Source organism: Mesoplodon bidens (genome assembly GCF_964165515.1).
Source record: "Mesoplodon bidens genome assembly, chromosome: 2".
NCBI classification, from domain to species: domain Eukaryota; kingdom Metazoa; phylum Chordata; class Mammalia; order Artiodactyla; family Ziphiidae; genus Mesoplodon; species Mesoplodon bidens.
In genome coordinates, this window is record NC_138177.1 from 167620647 (window position 1) to 167643460 (window position 22814).

The window sequence follows — 22814 nt, forward strand, 5'->3', positions numbered from 1 at the left end:
GTGCATGGTCTTAGCTGCTCTGCAGCATGTGGGATCTTCCCGGATCAGGGATCGAATCCATGTCCCCTGCATTGGCAGGTGGATTCTTAACCACTGTGCCACTAGGGAAGTCCCTGAATTTTATTATTTCTAATAGTAGGTTATTTAAATTTTTTTATATATGCATCATCTGCAAAGAAGTCATTTGGTCTATTCTTTTCCATTCCTTATTCTTTTTACTGATTTTAATGCATTGGTGTAGGATGCCTCTAATAAAGCAGCTATGGAAAATAGCTGAGTAATAGCTGTGATAGAAGGCAATCCTGTTTTATTTCTGACTTTAATGAGAGGGCTTCTGTTTCATATTTATATATGAAATTTGCTGTAGGTTATTGGCAGATGTCTTTATTGGGTTAAAAAAAGTTAATCTCTGGTCCTATTTCGCTAAGAATGGGTAGCATGAAAGCTTTTATAAATTATTTTATGCACCTATTGAGAGGATCATATGGTTTTTCACCTTTAATCTACTAAATGTGCTGAATCGCCACTCATGAAAAAAAGTAGTCTCAAGTAAAACACTTTTACCCCAGATTGTTATTTATTTTCATGAGGGGGTAGAAAAGAACCTTTTATGATAGTGAAAATATACTTTATTTTTTAATACAATAGCTGCCAGCAATATACGGGTTCCAGAGACAGAAAAGAAAATACAAGTATTCTATAATAAGCTTTCATTTTCCTTTTCAACTAATTTAAAGAAAATACTCCAATTCCGTTCAACATTATGATTTGGGGGAGTTGAAAATTTCTTCCATGACAAAAATATAATTTTGACAGCCCCAGCCTTAGTAATTTGTAAAGGATGGAATAAAAAAGACCATATATTATAACAATAATGAATGCTTCCCTTTCTTTGAATCAAATACTGATTATAAACAGTGTAAGAAATTGGTTAATCAATAAACTTGATGAAATGTGTATCAAAATGTTCATGAAAAAATACATTTCTATTTCTTCTCATTTTTACCATGTAGATATTTTCTAAATGGATATTTTAAATGCACAGAAATAAAAGCTATCTACATGCAACTCTGGAGAGATTCGAAACAACAGAAGTAAATATGCCTAAATTCTAAAGTCAATCAACTGAGTGTAAGAATAAATGTCAGAAACCTCTTCATTGTATACAGATTGCTCAAGGGTTTAAAGATAGTTGTATTAAAAAAAATAATAAAGGTAGTTGTATAAACCAAAGTTACCAAGAAATAAAATCTTACATGAATTTTATCACTAAAGTCAACAATCCTAGTAAAAGAAAATAACAGAACTGTATAGAAAATCTGCATCTACATTTTTTAAAAAAGGAAGTTACATCAATTGAAATGGTAGACAGCTTTCCAAATGTTGAACACAAAAATTTCTCAGAATCCCTTGGAAATTAGTAAGATCTTCCATTCAGACTCTAATCTCCTTGTTTAAATGGAACAAAAGGGGTTTAAATGAAGGGGAAAATGATTCAGTAGTTGTAGAAATAATAACAGATGATTTCTACTGTGTCAACCCATATACTCAAGAACTGACATGAAAACTTTCATGTCCCAAATCTCCCAAGACATGAAGCTATGATCTTTCCACAAATGTAAGATGGGGTAAAAAGCATATTCTAGGATCATCTTTCTTACTAGCTTTCGTCCATTTGCCAATCTCAACCTCATCTAACTTCCCTGATAAATAAGATCTGTCTTTCAACAGAAAAATAATTCTACCTTCATCAAAATTATAACAGATAGACCTTGCTTTCCTTGGACATCCAGAGAGACAGCCAAGTACAATCATGGGATAAATTTTTAAAAAGAAGAAGAAGAAGAGAATAAATATCCAAAGTGGAAAACACTTCACAACTGAGTTTCAGAATGTGTTTTTTTCATCCGTTTTGAGGACTGTAGCTTTTTCCTCATTAGCCTTCTACTCTGCACCAGTTAGTCCACTGTTCACTTGAAATAGACATCCCCACTTCTCTTGAATCTTTTCCATGCTTTAAGTTATGAGGCAAGATTCAATGTCACCTGATGCCAAGTTACCATTATCGTAAAAGTAAGTGAAAAGTGAAGATGGCTGTCTGTGTATTGGTGCAGAGGTGACATATTCACCCACGGAAGCTACTGCTATAGAATTTCTCAATATATAACCTGATAATGCTTCTTCCTGGAACAAGATAAATCATCAACCAACATTTTATTACAAAAAGGTGGGTACCCAAACTTTTGATCAGCAATAAGGAGTTCTAAGAAAGGTAAAGCAAAGAAATCTCCCTGAGCCAAATGGATACAATATGGAGTTTTTCTTATCTTTCTATACCAAGCTAATCACTGATAGGTTTAAAAAATGCAGAATGCTTATTAAAAAATCAAGCTGCTTCCATAAAGCCAGTGCTTACTAAATGTTAGCATATCATAGTGAAGAAAACACTGCCATTTTAAAGCAATATACTTAAAATTTCCAAAAGCAGCCTATGAGAAATAGCATTTCTTAAACAGGTTAGGTATAAAAATTACCAAAACATTATTATAGTCACAATCACAGTCTTTGGAGTAGTACATAGAAAGTCTTTTTTTTTTTTAATGAATAAATACATAGCAAACTTTTGTTTTGTTTTCACCAAGTTCATCCTCCCTTGTTACAACACAAATAATTCCTGGTTTAGGACTTCAATTTAAGAAACAAACAAACATGAAGACTGCTATTCCTCAATGTGGCTGTAGGAAAATTTAATTGAAGGAAGTGCAATGATTGAGATTAGGCAAAACTGCAGTCAATATGTAGTCACCATCACAACTATAATTCAGTCCAAAAGAAGTGAACCATCCTCTACCCAAAGTCTAACAGTAAATGGGGGTGGAGTGGTAATCTATGTGTTTTATCTTATTTTCAATATAGGATGGATAATGTATTCTTTAGATTATCCACATTAAATGTGCTTTAGAAACAAAATTCTACTTGATATTTTGACAAACCCACACTACATTCCTTAGATTAATTTTTACATTACTAATCATTGTACTGCTATAGCTAAATCAACTAAATATCAGTTTACGTAGTGTTGCTCAAATGATCTACAAACAGCAAGGCTGATGCTTACCTAAAAAAGGAGCATTTTTAAAATAAAGGAAGAAAATAATAATGTTCCAAATGAATGGCACTGGGCAAAATACATATAACCAGTAACATATTTAGACAGAGAGTATCACGTGCCCATTGGGTTCTCTTATATGCATAAAAGGCTTGAAGAAGATCTTGCAAATATTGTTCCTCCCTCTAGACTTTTAGCTTCTACATAGTGTCAGATATTATAATTGATATGAAGGATAAATGTGTTTAGGCAAAAGTAAAAATCCACATACAAAGTAAAATAGCAAAATCTGTAGTGACTTTCTGTAGAAGGCTCTCTTCTCTGGTGGTAACATCCTTTAGTACATATCCAGGATAGACTAAACTGAAACAGAATATTTTGATACAGTAGCAATCCTTTCATATACTCTTACTAAATATTATAAAATTCCAAAAATACATAAATATTCCTTGTACCGTGCATTATGCACCAGTTTGGGCCTGATGAGGTTGTGATTACTATTTTAACAGTTAAACAGTGAACCTCAAAAGTTCTGCCATCTATACACAGTGAATGGAGACAGTGGTGAGGGCTCTAGAGAGATGGCAAACTGCCTTTAAAGTGAAAAGTTTTTACGGAGTGTCTCCAAATTAGAGAGGAGGATACGGGGTAGGGGAGGTAGGCAGGGTAAAAGAATTTTAAAATAATACTGCTTAGGAGTATATATTTAAAGATAGCTACTATACCTTGTCTATCCTTTATCCTAATCTGGAATAACTGCATGTTTGTGCAAAATAAAGTTTCTATTTTATAGGAAGAGGAGCAGTCTGTTAGGAAAAGCATGTTCTTAGTCAGGGGAAGATGTGAAGACATCTCTCTCGTAAGTGTTATTTTATTTGGTAAGTCTTTTGGCTACATCACTATATGCTATTTCAACCTCCTTATCACTGGGGCAGGTATTGGTGAACTCGTCCCTACTATATGCGTTAGTTAAGTATCTCCAGATGCCGGTCATTCCTTTTGGAATATCAAAGTTGCGATATTTTTTGGCCACCACCTGAAATACAAAGAGATCAAAAATTAACATTTATATGCCATGTCTTATAAACTAGACATATATCTGATTTCAGGGCAAATTAATTCTGTGAATCTCTGAAAACTGCTTCTACCTGAAGTCTGTCACCTTCATTCTAACTAGACTTTTAAATAAGGACTGCACGCTACACCAGAGATTCAGAAGTGTGATGGTCATTGCAAATGCCTGCCTTGGCCATCCAGAGAAACAGCCAAGTATAATCACTGGATAAATACTTTAAACACAAACACACTAGTTTAGATCTCTGTTTTTCTTGATCTTGATCTTTACTGCACAACCATCCTATATAGCATAGTGTTTCACACAATAAATGCTCAATGAATATTTTCTGCCTTGAAAAGAAAAAGCCAGGTGATCAGAGAACAAAGTTTGATGCTATACGTCAGTGTAGCAACCACTTCAAAGTTACCTGTTACATCTTTGAATTTTTATGCAGTCACAGAAAAAAAAATCCTATTTCTCATATGCCTTGATTTTAAGACAGAATTTTCCATTTAATCAACCCTAGGGTGTTTCAACTATTGCCTGAACAACATTAAGTTACACTATTTGGGGCCGTGCTAAATAGTGCGTGTCAGAAGATCAGCCAAGTTTTACACAGAGGAAGTGCTGCCTTAGTAAACAGATACTAGGTGTAATAGTGCCCCACATCCTGCAGGCCTACCTTGACAATGTGCAGTTTGGGCAGCAGGTTGCAATCAGCTAGTGTCATTTCATTGCCATCCAGAAATTTACGTGTGGAAAACTTAATGTCCTCCATACTATTCTCATCAATTTCATCAGGGAGGGGAGAATTCAGATATTCATCCAGTTTCTGCAGTGTTTTCAAGAGACCCCTCTCCAATGCTGAAAGAAAAATGGAAATACTCTAAGAAGAAAAACCACCCAAGCCCCAAGTAGAAGCTTTACTCCTTCAGTCAAGAACTATTTGTCAAATGTTTCTCTGACACAGGAGAACAAAACAGACAAGGTTCCTGCTCTCATGGAGCTTATTTACTTGGGGGAGAGAGATAAAACAAACAAATTTATAGATTAAATTATAGATAAATATAAAAACAAGCATGATAATTTCAGATAGTGGTATCTATAAAAATTTGTTAATAACTAAATGCCCCATATACAAACAAATCAGGGCCCAACACAGTTGATATTTAAACTGGGGGAAAAAATGGGTGAGAAAAGGCAAACCTATTATTTCAAATCTAGGAAAGAAAATCTTGCCGAGACAGATTCTTGCCCTCAATTTTAAGTCCTGCTCCCGTAAAAATATTTGGATTTATATCCATGAACTGTGTTAAGAAACTCCAATCCAAGCACTCCAAGCAGAGAAGCCTGAAGTTTTTGCACTGCCTTAATATACATAAGAAGCCAAAAATAGCACTATCTTATAATAACATGAAAAACAGAGGTAGATTAGAAAGTTCAATTTACAATCTGAATTGGAGGCCTCATTAGCAAAATAGATCAAGATACTATATGTTATAATTCAGAGAGAAGCAGGATGCAGCCACCCTGTATATCTAGAAAGTCAAGGTTAGTGACCCTTAGCAAACAGGGGATGGGAACATCATTAGAAAGGAATATGAAATAACAAAAGACAGATCCTCCCTTATCCCTTTTTGCCTTTTATCCTCTCAACCCACCTTCACCTCCCACTCCCAGAATAGGTGAGTTCACACTGATGAGTACAGTACTTGGCCATAAAAGAAAGTTAAAATCATGAGGTGACACTCCATATTAGTTATAAGTTTGAATAAAGTTGGATCCATCACAGAAAAAGGCAAAGTTTTACATGCTGTATATTAGATATTTCACCAGCAACATAAATGTCCTAACCTTATACCTCTTCTTCCAAACTGCTCCCACTGACTCATCCCTTGATCCCTTCAAAGTAGTCCAGACAATAGATGGTAGTCTTAGCTAGGTAGGGGCTGTAGGCATTACAAGGATTTTAGAAGTACTTAGGAGATAAAAACCTACCGAGCTTGGAAACCAAACTGAATATGGAAAAGGGAGGATAGAAGTATTCAACAAAATACAAATGGAGGCCCTACTACATGCCAAGCTTTGTACCAAGCATCGTTAAATTCACTACTGAATAAAACATAAAAGGTTCCTACTCTCAGTTTATATTTTGGCAAATGAAAGTAGTATAGAGAAGCTGATCAACAAAAGATTCCCAGGGTGAACGCTGGCACCATTGCTGAGACATGTATCTTCCTAGAGGAGAAGCAGATTCAGGAAATGTGGAGATGAGTTCAGTATATGCTGACTTTGAGATGTCTGTAAGACATCTGAGCAGCGATGTCCACAGACAGTTGAGTTCTAGTCTGGAACAGACTAGGCTGGGGCAATATATTTGTAAGTCCTGAAAGCACAAATGAACGCTGAAGCCATGGAAATGAAGGAGAAGCAGAGGGCCTAGGACAGAACCCTAAGGAACACCACTGATGGTGTTGTGTGAGGCAGATAATACATTTTTGTCATTATTCGGCATTTCATTATATGATTATAGAATAAATATGTATCCATTCTACTGTTAATGACATTTGTGTTGTTTACAGTTGGGGCTTATGACTAACAGTGTAACAAACATTCTTGTGCAAATCTCTTGGTGTGCATCTATTCATATTCCTATCAAAAATGGAATTGTGGATGAGATATCTCATACCTGTTAGAATGGTCATAATCAAAAAGACAAGAAATAACAAGTGTTGGCGAGGATGTGGAGAAAAGGGAACCCTTAGGCACCGTTGATGGGAGTGTAAATTGGTGCAGCCACTGTGGAGAACAGTATGGAGGTTCCTCAAAAAATTAAAAACAGAACTACCATGTAATCCAGCAATATCAATTCTGGGTATTTATCCAATATGGAAACAACCTAAGTGCCCACTGATAAATGAATGTATAAAGAAAATGTGGTGTATATATATATACACACACACACACATACATCACATACATATGATGGAATATTATTAAGCTATAAAAAAGAATGAAATCTTATCATTTGCAACAACACAGATGAAACTTCAGCTGCATTATGCTAAGTAAAGTCAGTCAAACAGAGAAAGACAAATACCATATGATCTCACTTATACGTAGACTCGTAAAAGACAGACAAACAAACAAGCTCATAGATATAGAGAACAGATTTGTGGTTGCCACAGGCAGCGGGTGGGCAAAATGGATGGAGTGAAAATGATGTAATGTATAGCATGGCGACTACAGTTAATAATACTGTACTGCATATTTGAAAGTTGCTAAGAGTTGTAAATCTTAAAAGTTCTCATCACAAGAAAAAAATTTTGTATCTACATGTGGTGATTGATGTTAACTAGATTTATTGTGGTCATCATTTCACATAGTATACAAATATCATCTGAAACTAATATATGTCAATGATACCTCAATAAATTTTTTTTTTCAATTTTTTTAAATGGAGATGTAGGTTATAGGGTATGTGTGTGTTCAGGTTTAGTAGAAACTGTGATCAGTTTTCCAAGTTCAGCACAGCAAGCAGCAGTGTATGGATGTTCCAGTTACTTCACATCTTCAACAACATTTGGTATTGTTGGTCTCTTTAATTTTAACCATTCTTGGGTATGACAAATTCGGTTTAACATATTTTCATATTTATTGACTCTTTGGATATCCTCTTTGTGTAAAGTGCTGTTTGTTCATTTTTCTCTTGGACTGTCTGTTGTACTGACTTGCAGTCTGGTTTTTTTTTTTTTTTTTTTTTTTTTGCGGTACGCGGGCCTCTCACTGTTGTGGCCTCTCCCGTTGCGGAGCACAGGCTCCGGACGCGCAGGCTCAGCGGCCATGGCTCACGGGCCCAGCCGCTCTGCGGCATGTGGGATCTTCCCGGATCGGGGCACGAACCCATGTCCCCTGCATCGGCAGGCGGACTCTCAACCACTGCACCACCAGGGAAGCCCTGCAGTCTTTTTATATATGCAGATGCAAATCCTTTGTGGTTATATGTATTATGCATACCTTCCCCCTTTTCACTTGCTTAATGGTGACTTTTGATGAACATAAGTTACTAAACCTAATGTAGTCCAATTTATTTTTTTTCTTTTATGATCAGTACTTTGTGTTCAGCTTAAGAAACCTTACCTACTCCCAAATTATGAAGCTATTCTCCATTATCTTCTAGAAGATATATTATTTACCATTCATATTTATATCTACAATCCACTTAGAACTGATTGTGTGTGGTGTGAGATAGGGATATTTTCTTGATTCTATATTCTGTTCCACTGTTCTATTTGCCTACCCTTCTGTTAATACCACACTGTTTTAACTACTGTATCTTTATAACAAGTCTTGATATCAGGTAGTGGAAGTTTTAAAACACATCTTTCTTCAAAATCATCTTGGCTCCTTACATTTCCCTAATAAACTGTACAATTAGCATGTTAATTTACACACACACACACACACACACACGCATGTGCTGTTGGACTTTTGAATAATCTATAGATTCAACACAACCCCAACTTGCAAACTGGCATCTTTATAATTTTGAGTCTCCCAATCTATGAATATCATTTATTTCTTTTAAAATTTTTATTTTATGAAATTGAAAGAAATTTCCATTTCTTTTGCTTTCTATGTAGAGGCCTTGCCCATTTTTGTTAAATTTATTTCTAAATATTTGACATTTTTTATTGTATAAATATTTTTATCACATTTTCTATTGTTTCTTGCTAACACGCACAAATACAATTGATTTTTATAATAGCCTCATATGCAACCACCCTGCTAATTCACTTTTTTTATTCTTATGGTTTATCAGTAGATTATTTTAGATTTTCTACATGTACAATTATATTAAGAATAACGACAAATTTATCCTTTCTTTTATAAGTCTCATACCTTTCATTACTTTTTCTTGTCTATTATACTGGCCAAGACCTCCACTACAATGCTAAATAGAAGTGCTGACAGTAAGCATCCTTCTTCAGTTCTCAATTTCAAGAGGAAATCTTTCACTACTCCCCTATTATGATGCTTGCTGTAACTTTTCTGTAGATTCTCTGTCAGATTAATGAAATTCCTTCCTATATCTTTTTCGCAAATTTTTAGAAAATAAACATCTTAATCATAAGTATTAAATTTTATCAAGCACTTTTTCTGCATTGATTGAAATGATCACATAATTTTTCTTTTATTCTATTATTGTGATAATTCGAATAGATTTTTGAATGTCCAAACAATCTTCCATTCCTGAATTAAATTCAACTTGGTTTTATGTGCATTATCTTTTTTCATATTGCTGGATTTGGCATATTTTGTTTTAGACTTTTACATCTATGTTTCAGAGAGACTGGCCTGAAAGTTACTTTCTTTTGATGTTTTTGTGTGGTTTGACCTCAAAAAGCAAGTTGGAAAGTATTTCCTCTTTTCTGTTTCCTGGAAGAGTATATGCAAGACTGATGTTACATCTTTCCCAAATGCTTAGAAGAGTCCATCAGTGAAGCCATCTTTGTGAAATGGTTTTTAATTATAGATATCTTGATGATTCACATCTTGAATCTGTTCTTGCAATAATTTTCTTACATTGTACTTTCTGTAAATTGATGCAATAGTGTTTTCAAATTTATAAGCATAGGGCTTCCCAGGGGACACAGTGGTTAAGAATCCGCCGCCAATGCAGGGGACACGGGTTTGATCCCTGGTCCGGGAAGATCCCACATGCCGCGGAGCAACTAAGCCTGTGCGCCACAACTACTGAGCCTGGGCTCTAGAGCCCGCAAGCCACAACTACTGAGCCCACGTGCCTAGAGCCCGTGCTCCACAACAAGAGAAGCCATCTCAATGAGAAGTCCACACACTGCAATGAAGAGTGACCCCTGCTCACCACAACTAAAGCAAGCCCAGGCGCAGCAACAAAGACCTAACGCAGCCAAATATAAAAATAAATTAAATAAATTAAAAAAAAACAAATTTATAAACATTGTCATAATATCCTCCAAAAATCATTTAAATGCAAGAGCTGTAGTAATCCCCTTTTATTCCTAATATTGGTTATTGCTGCCTTCTCTCACTTTTCTTAGTTTTTCTTGTCAAGGATTTATCCATTTTCTTATTAGACTTTTCAAAGAACTAACTTATAGCTTTCCAAATCCTGTCACATTTGTTTTCTATTTCATAAAATTCTACTCTTTTAGTATCTCATTCCTTCTACCTTCTTGATTTGCTGATCTAACTAAACCCCTGAGGTGGATACTTTAAGGTTACCAATTTTTAGCTCTTCTTTTTGCCATTCATTCATTCATTCATTTGGCTGCACCAGGTCTTTGTTGCAGCAGGCAGGATCTTTAGTTGCGGCACACGGAATCTTTTAGCTGCGGCATGTAGGAGCTAATTCCCTGACCAGGAATCGAACCCAGGCCCCCTGCATTGGGAGCACGGAGTCTTAACCACTGGTCTGCCAGGGAAGTCCCTTCTTTTTTCTAATATATGCATTTAGAGCTATAAATTTTCCTCTAAACACAGCTTTAGTGGTAGCATATAAATTTAGACATGCTATATTTTCATCATGTTATTCTTCAACCTATGGGTTATTGAGAAATGCACTGCTTAATTTTCAAACATGTAGAAATTTTCCAGCTGTACTTTTGTTACTAATATCTAGCTTTTCTTTGTGGTCAGGGAAAATATTCTATATGATTTCAATTTCCATTTTTTGGAAAATTTTTCAGATTTGCTTTATGGCTCAGCTTTACAGTCAATTTTGTGTTCCATGTGCATTTGAAAAACAAGGGTATATTCTGCAGTTGTGGGGCACAGTGAGATTAAATTTATATATCAATGAGATTAAATTTGTTCATTGTATTATTCAATTCTTCTGTATTCTCACTGAATTTTTCTTTTTGGCAGATTCTAACAGTTACTAAGGGAATAAGTTAAAATCTCCCACTGAGATTGTGGATTAGTTTATTTCTCTTTTAGCTCTGTCAATCTGGTTTATATATTTTGAGGGTAGTTATTTGGTTACACAAATTTAGAATTATTTTATTTTCCTGGTAGGTTAATCTTTTTAAATCAGTCTGAAATATGTTTCATTATCTCTTGCAATGATTCTTTCCTCAAAGTCTACTTTGTGCAATGTCAGCATAGTTTTGCCAACTTTCTTTTGGTTAGTATTTACACCATTTTACATTCAACTTTCCTGGGTCAGTCAGCCTATCTGTCTATTTATCTATTGGTGTGTATTTCAAATGTAGGAGGGAGGGAGGGAGAGAGAGATAATTCCTTCTTGTACATAAGCAACACATTTTTAATGCAGTTAGCAAACTCTGTTTTCTACTTGGAGTATTTGAATCATTTACATTTAACATAATGACTACAAACTTTGGTTTAGAACTGCCATCATACATTTGTTTTCTATTTGCCTTCCTGTTCTGTGTTCTCTTCTTCTTTCTTGCCTTCTTTTGGATTAAGTTTTTTAAAAATTATTATTCATTTCCCCCTCCACTGTGTATCATACATTTTTTCATATAATTTTTGAATTTTATTTATTTTTTATACAGCAGGTTCTTATTAGTCATCAATTTTATACACATCAGTGTATACATGTCAATTCCAATTGCCCAGTTCATCACACCACCATCCCCACACCCCCGCAGCTTTCCCCACTTGGTGTCTATACGTTTGTTCTCTACATCTGTGTCTCAATTTCTGTCCTGCAAACCGGTTCATCTGTACCATTTTTCTAGGTTCCACATACATGCATTAATATACGTTATTTGTTTTTCTCTTTCTGACTTACTTCACTGTATGACAGTCTCTAGATCCATCCACGTCTCAACAAATGACCCAATTTCGTTCCTTTTTATGGTTGAATAATATTCTATTTTATATACGTACCACATCTTCTTTATCCACTCATCTGTCGATGGGCATTTAGGTTGCTTCCATGACCTGGCTATTGTAAATAGTGCTGCAATGAACATTGGGGTGCATGTGTCTTTTTGAATTGTGGTTTTCTCTGGGTATATGCCCAGTAGTGGGATTGTTGGATCATAGTATCACACATTCCTTTGCTACATTCCTTTGCTAGACTTTGTTTCCTTGACTTACTAAAGCTTAATTATAACTTTTACCACTTCCAGGATAATGCAAGGACCTTAGAACACTCTAACTGTATTTAATTTCCCTCCTGTCTCATACGCTACTATTGTTTTGTGTATTAATTTGACTTTTTTTTTTTTTGGACTGCGTTGCGTCTTCATTGCTGTGCACAGACTTTCTCTAGTTGCGGCGAGCGGGGACTACTCTTTGTTGCAGTGCACAGGCTTCTCATTGTGGTGGTTTCTCTTGTTGGGGAGCACGGACTCTAGGCATGCGGGCTTCAGCAGTTGCAGCACATGGGCCCTACACGGGCTCAGTACTTGCAGCTTGCGGGCCCTAGAGTGCAGACTCAGTAGTTGTGGCACATGGGCTTAGTTGCTCTGAGCCATGTGATATCTTCCCAGACCAGGGATTGAACCCATGTCCCCTGCACTGACAGGTAGATTCTTAACCACTGCACCACCAGGGAAGTCCCTTGACATATATTTTAAATCCCAGAAGACACTACTGTTCTATACAGACAGTATTCGTTTATATTTTATAATATATTTATACTATTCTCTGCTTTCCCTTCCCTCCTGCATCTCTGGGTGTTCATCTGAAATCATTTTCCTTCTGCCTGAAAAACTACTTTTAGTATTTTGTTTAGTGTGAGTCTGCTGAGATGAATGTTCAGTTTTTGTTTATTTGAAAATGTCTATTTTGCTTTTACCATTTAAAATTCATAAATAAAAAACTAATATATTAATCATTACATTCTTATAGTAATATTCAGTTGAAAAACTTGGTGAACATATGTTAAGAGAACTGATTCTCAGAGCAGCCATGGGACATAGGATGGGTAGATATTATCCTATCTTATAGATACTGAAATAAAGAAGAGACTTTGCCTTTTCTCAAAATCAAAGAAAGGAGGTCTGACATCTTGGAATTTTACTTGTTACGACTACCTGAAATTATAAATTGAACTGTGAATTTTAGAGGCTCACAGAAGAGGCAGTAAGAAAAAGCTGACTGGTCAGCAAGTATATGGATCCAGCACTGTAAATATAAATGTCACATCTTGAGGCAAAAATAAAATATTTGGATGTGTTTGCTTTCACTTTTGGAGGGTATTTCACAGCTTACAGAATTTTAATTCGTTTTCTTTTAACTCTTGAAGATCTCATAACACTGTCTTCTGGATTCACTGTTTCTGTTAAGAATCAGTGCTCAGTCTTATTGCTTTTACCTTGAAGAGCTTTCTTTCTCTCTGCCACTTTTAAGATTCCATCTCTGGTATTCAGCAATTTGACTATGATGTATACAGGTATAGTTTTATTTGTCCTGCTTGGGTTTTGTAATGCTTGACTCCATGGCTTGTTATCTCTCATCAGTTTGGAAAATTCTTGGCAATTATCTAGCTATAGCTTCAACTCCATTTTCTCCTCTTATTCTGGGATTCCAGTTATACACATGTCAAACTTTTTTTATTGTGCCCCACATGTCTTACACTCTTTTCTGTGGTTTGTTTTTTTGTTGGTTTTGTCTTTTTAACTCTCTGTGCTTCCATCAGCTATTTCCTTCTGCCCTATCTTCATGTCCACTAATACTTTCTCATCATTGTCTACTCTGTTAAAAATTCATCTATTGAGTTCATAATTTCAGATATTATATTTTTAAATTCTAGAACTTCCATTTGATTCTTTTTTATAATGTCCAGTTCTTTGCTGCAATTTTCACCTTGTTCTTTTACTTTTGAATATATATGTTATTTTAAAGTATCTGATAACTGAATACCTTGTAGTTTTTAAATGGTTTCATAAAATGTATTAGTTGTATTCAGTCCTTGATATGGGTACTTTCTATTACTATTAGATTTTTAAAGCTGGTAAATTTTTAAACTCAGGGCTGGTTTATATTAAAATGATAATCTACTAAATCATGAACTTCTTTCTTCATATTCTTGTTAAAATTAATGCATCATTCTTGCTCCCCAACCGTACTATATGTTCTTTGAAGGTAAAGTCTGTGTCTTGTGCTTCTTCTTCTGCATATCCCCTTAAATTCATGGCACTTTACCTCAGCATATGGTGGACACTTGGTCAATGTCTGGACCAGACTGAGAAAGGCCAATAGTTAAGTATAAGAGTTTTGAGTTTCATAAATGTATGAAGTTCAAGAGGCAAGTAGGTGAAAATGTAGAATAGACACTTTTAAAGTCAAATGATTGAAGATATTTATACTTGAATTTTATATCTTCATGGGAAGCTGAGAATAAGGTAGGTACTACATATTGCTATAGAGCACGTAGCCATTTAAAAAATGTAAAAAAGAACTGGTAATATTTTTTACCTAGGTAAATATCAAACAAATTGGAATGTGTTATGTCAAGTTATAGACAACAAGATTAAGATCAAAGAACTACCTGTTTTATTAAAAGAAAGTCGCTCTAGCCATAGCCAGGATCAAGCTAGTTTATTTCTTAGAGAAAATAGTTAAGAAACAGGCCAATAGAACCCAGTAAAATAAAGTTGAGGAGTTAGGGGAGCTTAACTGCAACTGGGGAAGTGACAGGGAATCAAGCCATTTAAAGATAAAAGATCAAAAATACAAAGGCAATAAATATAGCCTTTTATTAATTACATACAAGCTGTTAATAATGCACGCAGTCAGCTGAAGTGTAAAGTTTATAAATTAACAAGAAAATGCAATGTGAGAAACAGCTATGTTAGTAAGGAGTCCAGGTCATGATGGAAAATTTTCACGGTTGCACTTAAAAAAAGGAGACAGTAGAATCTCAGGACTGTAAAAGAACAAACTTTTAAAGATTCAATATGCTTCCTGTCAAAAGCAGTGAATACAAAATAAATACATATTAGACATAAGGACTTGTTCTTTGATCAGATTACAATGAACAGGATCATGACCTATGAGGAAGACAATACTGAATTCAAACACTGAAATAATGTCTCAAACGGTACTTGAGTGGTATAACAAGTGCAAGCAAGTTTATGATCTCTGATCTACTCTAAATTAATCCTTTTCCTGAATTAACTCTCAAAAGTATCCAATAGAGAAATAAAATATCCTAAATTTCCAAGGTTTATAACATACAATGCTTATGATCCTAGCTGTAAGGCATGGACTAAAATTCAGAAGCTAGCAGAACATTACAATTACTGCTCTATAATTTTGGACATAGCAAAGTACCTGCAATGAAGTTGAACTGCTGTACTCGACCAGAGTGTTAGTGATTTTTCATAGTTAAGAATGTCAGAGTAAAGGGTATATTAATGAAAACAAAGAATGCTGAATTAGCTTGATACAATTTTTATGTATCAAACTAGGGAATGGACAACAAAACAAAGAAAAACGAGGTAACAATAAAGTTTTAAAGACAAACCATCACAAAGGAATGTGAAATTGGTTAAGATAATGTCAAGATTAACCACTAGAAGGCAGTAGCAGTCCATCAAAAAGTAGCTCCTTTTTTTTTTTTTAGCTCGTCTTTTGTAATTAAAAAGTAGCACTATTATTCTCTAATACCGCTACTATAGTAATGCTGTACCTCTAAGGAGGTATTTCAAAAGTTCTCGAAAAAATTACTAAGCACCACAGAGGCCATACAATCAGTTTTTAAATTAACTGTGAATATCAAAATATTATCACATACTCTCTCTCACATACACAGACACACACAATCACACCAGGGTCAGAAGTGTGGGGAAACGAATACTTTCACATTAGTGGGAATAAAAACTATTATAGTCTTTGGAGAACAAAACCTTTTGACCTATTTGAAATCTAGCACAAGGACATTTCACTGGCAGCACAGTTTGTCATAATAAAAAACTTGAGGCAATCTAAATGTCTATCAGTAAGGAAATAGTTAACTAAAAATCCGTATTATGGAATATTAAGCAGCATTTCTAAAATATGAGGTAGATCTACATTTTGATATGAAAGTATTTCTACCATATAGTACATGATAAAGATAACTGAAGAATGTATATATATATATATATATATATATATACACACATAAATACACATTTAAGTACAGTGTGTGCATAGAAAAAAAGAAGGATACATACTAACTGCTGGGGAAGAGTTTATATGATGTGACTAAGAAGGGGCACTGAAATTTTATTAATTTCTGAACTATTTTAACTTCTTCAATAAGCATGCATTATTCTACTACTTGTATAATTTGAATGAGTAAAAGCGCAAGGCAAAAAGCATTAAATGTAACAAGACAGTTACTGTTGTAGAAAAACAATATAATTTACAGTGAAGAAAAAAATTATGAGCACTTACATGGACAAAACTATATTTTAAAGCTACTGCTAGTTTTAATAAAAGGGTAATCTTACACAAGCAATTTTTAAATGCCAGGTAACACATCAGTGGAAAACAGGGAGAGGTAATAAGTATTTAAACATGATTAAATACCCAACGCAGCTTCATTGCTACAATGATGAACAACCATCCTCTGATTCCACACACTTTTCCAGAGAGAGACAGAAAGAGAGAGATGGATGGAGAGAGGGAGGCAAGTAGAGAGGGAGAATAAATCTTGAATAAAAAGGAACTAATCAGAATCTAAAGATTCCTTGCCTCCATTTAAAAATGGGAATTGGGACATTATGAAATATGCCTCGGAGGCGATAATGGCAGATTTCATCGCTGCTAAATTCACTGATCTCTTAAGAATATTATAAACATCAACAGACTAATAAATTACCTATTAGTTACATTTGGGAGCTTAATAAGTTATATAAATGAACGAAATCACGGAACTGAAAAAAACTTAAGAGATCTGGGACAGGTCATAACGAACCCATCCCATAAAAGGAATTACCCATTAATTTCTCTTGTAATGCTTCAAAAAAAACCACAAACTGTTACTCCCAATCACCTCAGACATGTTACCGAAAGAATTATATGTTTTATCTATCTATCTATTTATCTATATCTATCTATCTATGTTTCCTTTTATTTTATTCTTTAAATCATATTTGCTTACTTTGTACCCCAATATAAGCATTGGCCCTTCTCTTTCACTTTCACTAGCCCAATTGCTATAGCATCTAGGCATCTAATCCCTTAGATAGAATTAGCTCTTAAAAGGTCTTAAAATTGTCCAAACACATTGGATTTTGTAAAACATTTAATAGGTTTTTAAAACTAATCAAAGGCTTGCCTACTCTGATTTACCATGTAAAATGACAAATCCATCTTCATGTAAGTTGTTTATTGTTTGGGGGAATTAGGAGGTGGATGACTAAGGCTTATTTAAGGCATTTAATTGCACTAAACAGACAGATAAGAGACCTGCAACAAATATACATAAGGGAGACCCGTTAAGCTCCAAAGTGATTTGGAATACTGTTTTCTAAAGTCTCATGGCAGTGACAGGCCACTGTGGGGGGAAGTTGCTTGGTAACTGGAATTCTTATTTACCAATAGGTAATTTAATGTAAAAAGCCTTCTAAGTTCTGTACCATGTAATCCATTATGTTGTTTGTTCTTATTGGTTACAGCATTCTAAGGACAGTAAGTGTAGGTGGCTGCTTAAGACAGTAACAAATTGATAGGAAAAAAATAGAATACAAAGTTATACTTAAATGAGTCACTTTCTCCCCTATTCTCTACCGCCATACCATCCCTCAAAGCAATTGGTTTTGCTGGGTTTTTTTAAGCAAACACATTTTATTTCCCTCTCCTCCCCACCAAGTGTCAAAATAAATTCAACCACCCTCTAGTTTCCAAAAGCCACACAGAGAAATAAAAACATTATGACTTTAACTAAGAGAGTTCAAAGAACTATGCAGCAAGAGCATCTGGGTGTAAAAAGAACAGTCACCTGCAGGAAGGAGGGTAGGACAGAAAAGACACGGTCTGTGGATAGGAGGGGCTCCAGTATAACTGTTTACCGAGTATATAAAATTCTCAGACAGAAACAGTAGTCAGGAAGAAAAGCCAATTACTAAGGAAAATTGCTCCCAAACTAAGGCAGCTACTGAAACACATTTAATAAGCCAGGCCTGAGCACTAAGGTTTTCCCTTTTTTCCCTTTGCTATAGAAAAAATAAAAGCCTGAATGGCTTGGAAATCTACCCACTGATTTTTAAAAGATGTTTATTCTTGCTTAACCAGCACTGATATTTTTCCCCCTTTGGTATTCTGGCTCATTTGCTGCCATAAACTCTACCCAAAGAAACCCACCCAAGCTACCAAAGAGTCTAAAATTATGATGGATTATAGTGTCTTTAGGACTTGGCTCTTTGGTTATTATTGTTACTTTTAATTAAACACTAATGCTCTCTCTATATAGTTTTCCCCGGAAAGAACAATGCTTAACACCCTAAAGAGAAGAAAAGGGGAAATGACTGAATGGTGTCATTAAGACAAGGTTCATTAAATGGGACCTCTTTCTAAGAGGCTTCCCTTTACTATATGTAAGTTTGGTAAAGGAAATAATAAGATAGTGTCTTTTAATAAATAAAAGAAGGAAGTTGCATCTGTACTACCTAAACAATTCTCACCATGAAAATATGACTTGAAACTAAAATCTTAATTTTAGGATATGGGGAAACTTGGAAGGCTGGTGAGTCCAAATCTCTCTTAGAGCAACTCCAAAAACTGCTCTTAAGGGTAATTAGCACAAAAATCCACCCAGGCTGACTTCAGGTTGCTGGCACGGATAATAAACAAAGATTTGGAAACACTTTAAATTGCGCTGTATCCACCTATTCCAACCTCCTCAAACACCCAGGCCACTGCTCCTGAGGCCGTAGTTTTCTGTATAGCTCCCTTTGTGGTAACTTCTCAGAAGAATATGAGAACAAATTTATTCAATAAACATTTTCTCACACATCTACTTTATGCCAGGCACGGTCCCACTAGCAAGAAACAGAGAAAAAAGCAATTTAAGGACTTACCCTAGTTTATCCTCAAATCTCTGATTAACTCTGAAAGCCAGTTTTTGACACTTATGGGAATGTCTGGCCTCCAAAGTAATCATTTATAATCACTGTCATAATAGGGATTTTTGGTCTTTGTTCCTGTTTTTGTTTTGTTTTGGGGTATTTTTGCGGGGAGGGGGGAATGGTTCTACAGTCCTAATTCAATCATTTGGTTTTTTTTTTACCTTCATTAGCCTCTGGCCTTGAATTCTTGATATATGCAGAGAATTTGGCAAAGATGTCCATTCCAGCGGTATTTGATTCTGGGTGTTTTGGTGAAAGCTTTAAGTACCTAAATGAAAAATGTAATAACGGATTATAGATCCTCCAAAGATACATTAGCATAAATTCTCTCAATCAAACCATTGTGCTAGCAGTTACTAGATATCTTTTAACAGTTATTACTCTAAGAAATGGCATCATCTGTTTTCCATGATATTTTTAAGATGTGTTTTTTCCTTAGGAAACAAAGTTCTACACAGTGTTTTTGTTCACATATTAATATTCTTGGCAACCAAAGCTCATCCACACTCCACCTCCATTTTATAAATTAGAATGCTGGGGAAACAGTCTACTTGTTCAGAGACTTGTGCCAAGCCCATGGGCGTCTTAGAACCCTAGAGCAGAGCTGTCCAAGAGAACGTTCTGTGATGATGGAAATATTATATATTTGAATTGTCCAAGATGGTAGCCATTAGTGACTTGTGGTTATCTGAATACGAATTTAAATTAATCATAATAAAGTTAAAATTCATTTCCTCAGTTACACTAGCCACATTTCAACTGTAGAGCTTTCTCAAATAGGAATGCCAAACAGACAGACCTTTGGTATGCCACACAATGAGCCAGCCATGTATAGCAGTACCACAGAACCCTGACAGTAGGAAGAGTCTAAGCTGCCCAAGCTTAGATTAAGGACAAAAACAGCAGGAGGCCGATCATTCACTTTCCTACACTCAGGATTTTCCAAAACCTCCCATATATTAAATATTGTAAGGGTGACATGGAGCAACAGAAAAATAAGACATCAGGAATTTTGCTAACAAGTGCTCTGTTGTGGTGTTACAAAGTCTTTCTACTTTGAGAAAAGACATTCATGACACAACAGCTTTTTTAAAAAAACACACACAAATGTGTATTTCATATACTTAAATTTTCAAACACACATACCCAATGTTTATTTCTTCCTCAAATTGGAAAATACATGTGAAAAAGCCCAATTCTTTACTTCTCCCTTCAGCAGAGCTTGTATCAGCTCCAGGGAGTCAGGACTAGAGAAGTTCAGACTCTTGAGCACCATTTTAGGGAAGACTGATCAGCTTCAAAGCCCTGCAAAATGGGCTGGGGGCCAGTAAGACTACGGAAAAAATCTTACATTGAACTAGTTTAGATTTATTTATATATTTTAAGATGCTGTCTTACTACTTTTCTTTAAATTAAAAATGAAAGTGAGGTATTTTTAGAAAAAAAATTGTTCAGTTGTAAGCTGTAGTTTCAGGTTAGTTTTTATATTTGTATCTTTTACGTTTACCATTTTAAATTCAAGAAAAGATATATCTTCTAAATTAGACATAGTACTTATATTGGTAAGGAAAATATAAAATATCTATTGAATACCAACATACTCAAGTTATTTTTCTGTTTAATATCTATTTTTAAGCTTAAAGAGTTCTTCATAATTAGAAATGAAATTAATTACATAACGAGCTTTTCAGTGAATGATTATAGTAAATAAATTTCACCTGTGTGTGTATGTATGTGTGTATTATATATATGTGTATGTGTGTGTATATATATAATATGTATTTTTTTTCCTGCTAACTATAGAAAACTTTACCTTCTCTCTCTTTTTATTTTCCCTGCCTGAACTGAAACAGTTAATTCCAGCTTCAACATTCCTGGATTTCCCTTGACTATGAAAACAACCAGCCTCTAATTTAAATGTTTCCACTGCTTATAATACAGTACCTTCACTGACTCATTCCAAACAAAAAATAGTGCAAGGAACAAAATATATGAAGTGCCTCTTCAATATATCGATGACTTCCTCTAGCCAAGTTTCCAAATTTACTCTTCTTTTCCCCAACCAATATTTAGCAGTACCAACTTTTTCTAATGAAGTAAACTTCATAATTCTCTTAATAACTTATAGAAAGGTAGGCTTGAATTACAGATTATTTATATATTCATTATTCATGTATATATTCATTTATTCTAATTATTAAGTATCTACTATGTGTCAGGAATTGTACTAAGTACTGGGGTTGTAATGATCAACACATAGAAGCATGCTTACTAGAGATCTGTTTTAATGAACAGGTAAAAATTAAAGACTTGCAATCAGCATATCCTTTATTCATATGGAAACAGATGCTGTTACAGTTCTTAAGAAAAACAGTGTTCTCTAAAGCAGGTTAAACATGCCCTATTCTCCTCCTCCAAGACAATTAAATTTGTACTATTAATTTAATGCATACAATACTATAGTTACAAGAGACCACTCACCTCAATCTCTCATTTTGCCTAAAAGGAAATTATATTCCAGAAAGCTTACATACTTGGCCCCAAAATCACTGGACTAGTTAAAAGTGTTGTCAAACTGAAACTCACATCTCCTGTCCCCAGGTCCAGTGTTGTTTTGTTTTTGTTTTATTAAAGATCAAATTCTAAAAGATAAATCAAAGGCTAAACTGGTAGGTCCAAAATCAGCTATCAGGGGCTTCCCTGGTGGCGCAGTGGTTGAGAGTCCGCCTGCCGATGCAGGGGACACGGGTTCGTGCCCCGGTCCAGGAAGATACCACATGCCGCGGAGCGGCTGGGCCCGTGAGCCATGGCCGCTGAGCCTGCGCGTCCAGAGCCTGTGTTCCGCAATGGGAGAGGCCACAACGGAGAGAGGCCCGTGTAATGCAAAAAAAAAATCAGCTGTCAACTTTTTTTGCATTCCCCCCAAACACTGGATTTTAATAATTTATTATTAGTAGTTTTAGCAAACTGCTTGATAAAGCAATACTTTTCAATTATTATGAGCATTCACTTAAATATTTAACAAAAGGAAGGCAAATAATTAATAAAAGTCTACGTGTCAACAACAGAATAGACATGCGCATCCAGGGTATTTAGACTTTCAGATCAGTCCTTTATCACATCCTGCATTACATCACTATTATTAATGGAAGACCAGCTAAGGAGCTAAGAGGCCTGCGTACCGCAAAAAAAAAAAAAGGCTTAACAACAATTTATAGAACTCTTCTCCAAAATTATCTAGCTTCCTCTATCCTTCTATCCTTCTATCAGTAAGTTAGCCAAGTATACAAGCCTGCTTCAGTTAAAAACCCAAATTTCAAAGTTTTTTTGAAAGCTTTTTTTGGGCAAAGTAGTCCCTTCTTTCAAGCAAGGGGAACTGAAAAAAATATGCCCAGAAGAGAAGAAAGATAGTTTCTTCTTTAAAACCTATAGTTACCTAGACCAGCAAAAGTTCCTTGATTTTATCTTTTCATTAGTCTCTAAATTCTAAACAACTCTAGAATAGACAGTCGCCTGTATTTGTATTTGTCATGATTAAATCAGAAATGCTCACATAAAAACCCCTCTGTTC

The 22814-nt window shown here is 35.0% G+C and overlaps 1 protein-coding gene across 1 annotated transcript in view; it reads right to left on the minus strand.

Moving 5' to 3' along the window:
- Nucleotides 1-606: 606 nt before the first annotated feature.
- CLIC4 (chloride intracellular channel 4) overlaps nt 607-22814 on the minus strand; it is an 85665-nt gene continuing 63457 nt past the window's right edge. Inside the window, exons 4-6 of the mRNA XM_081226044.1 lie at nt 19405-19511; nt 4849-5030; nt 607-4145 (exon numbers count right to left, since the gene is read on the minus strand). Of these exons, the coding sequence (XP_081082170.1) occupies nt 3981-4145; nt 4849-5030; nt 19405-19511 (454 nt within the window). The 3' untranslated portion in view covers nt 607-3980. The remainder of the gene's footprint in view (nt 4146-4848; nt 5031-19404; nt 19512-22814) is intronic.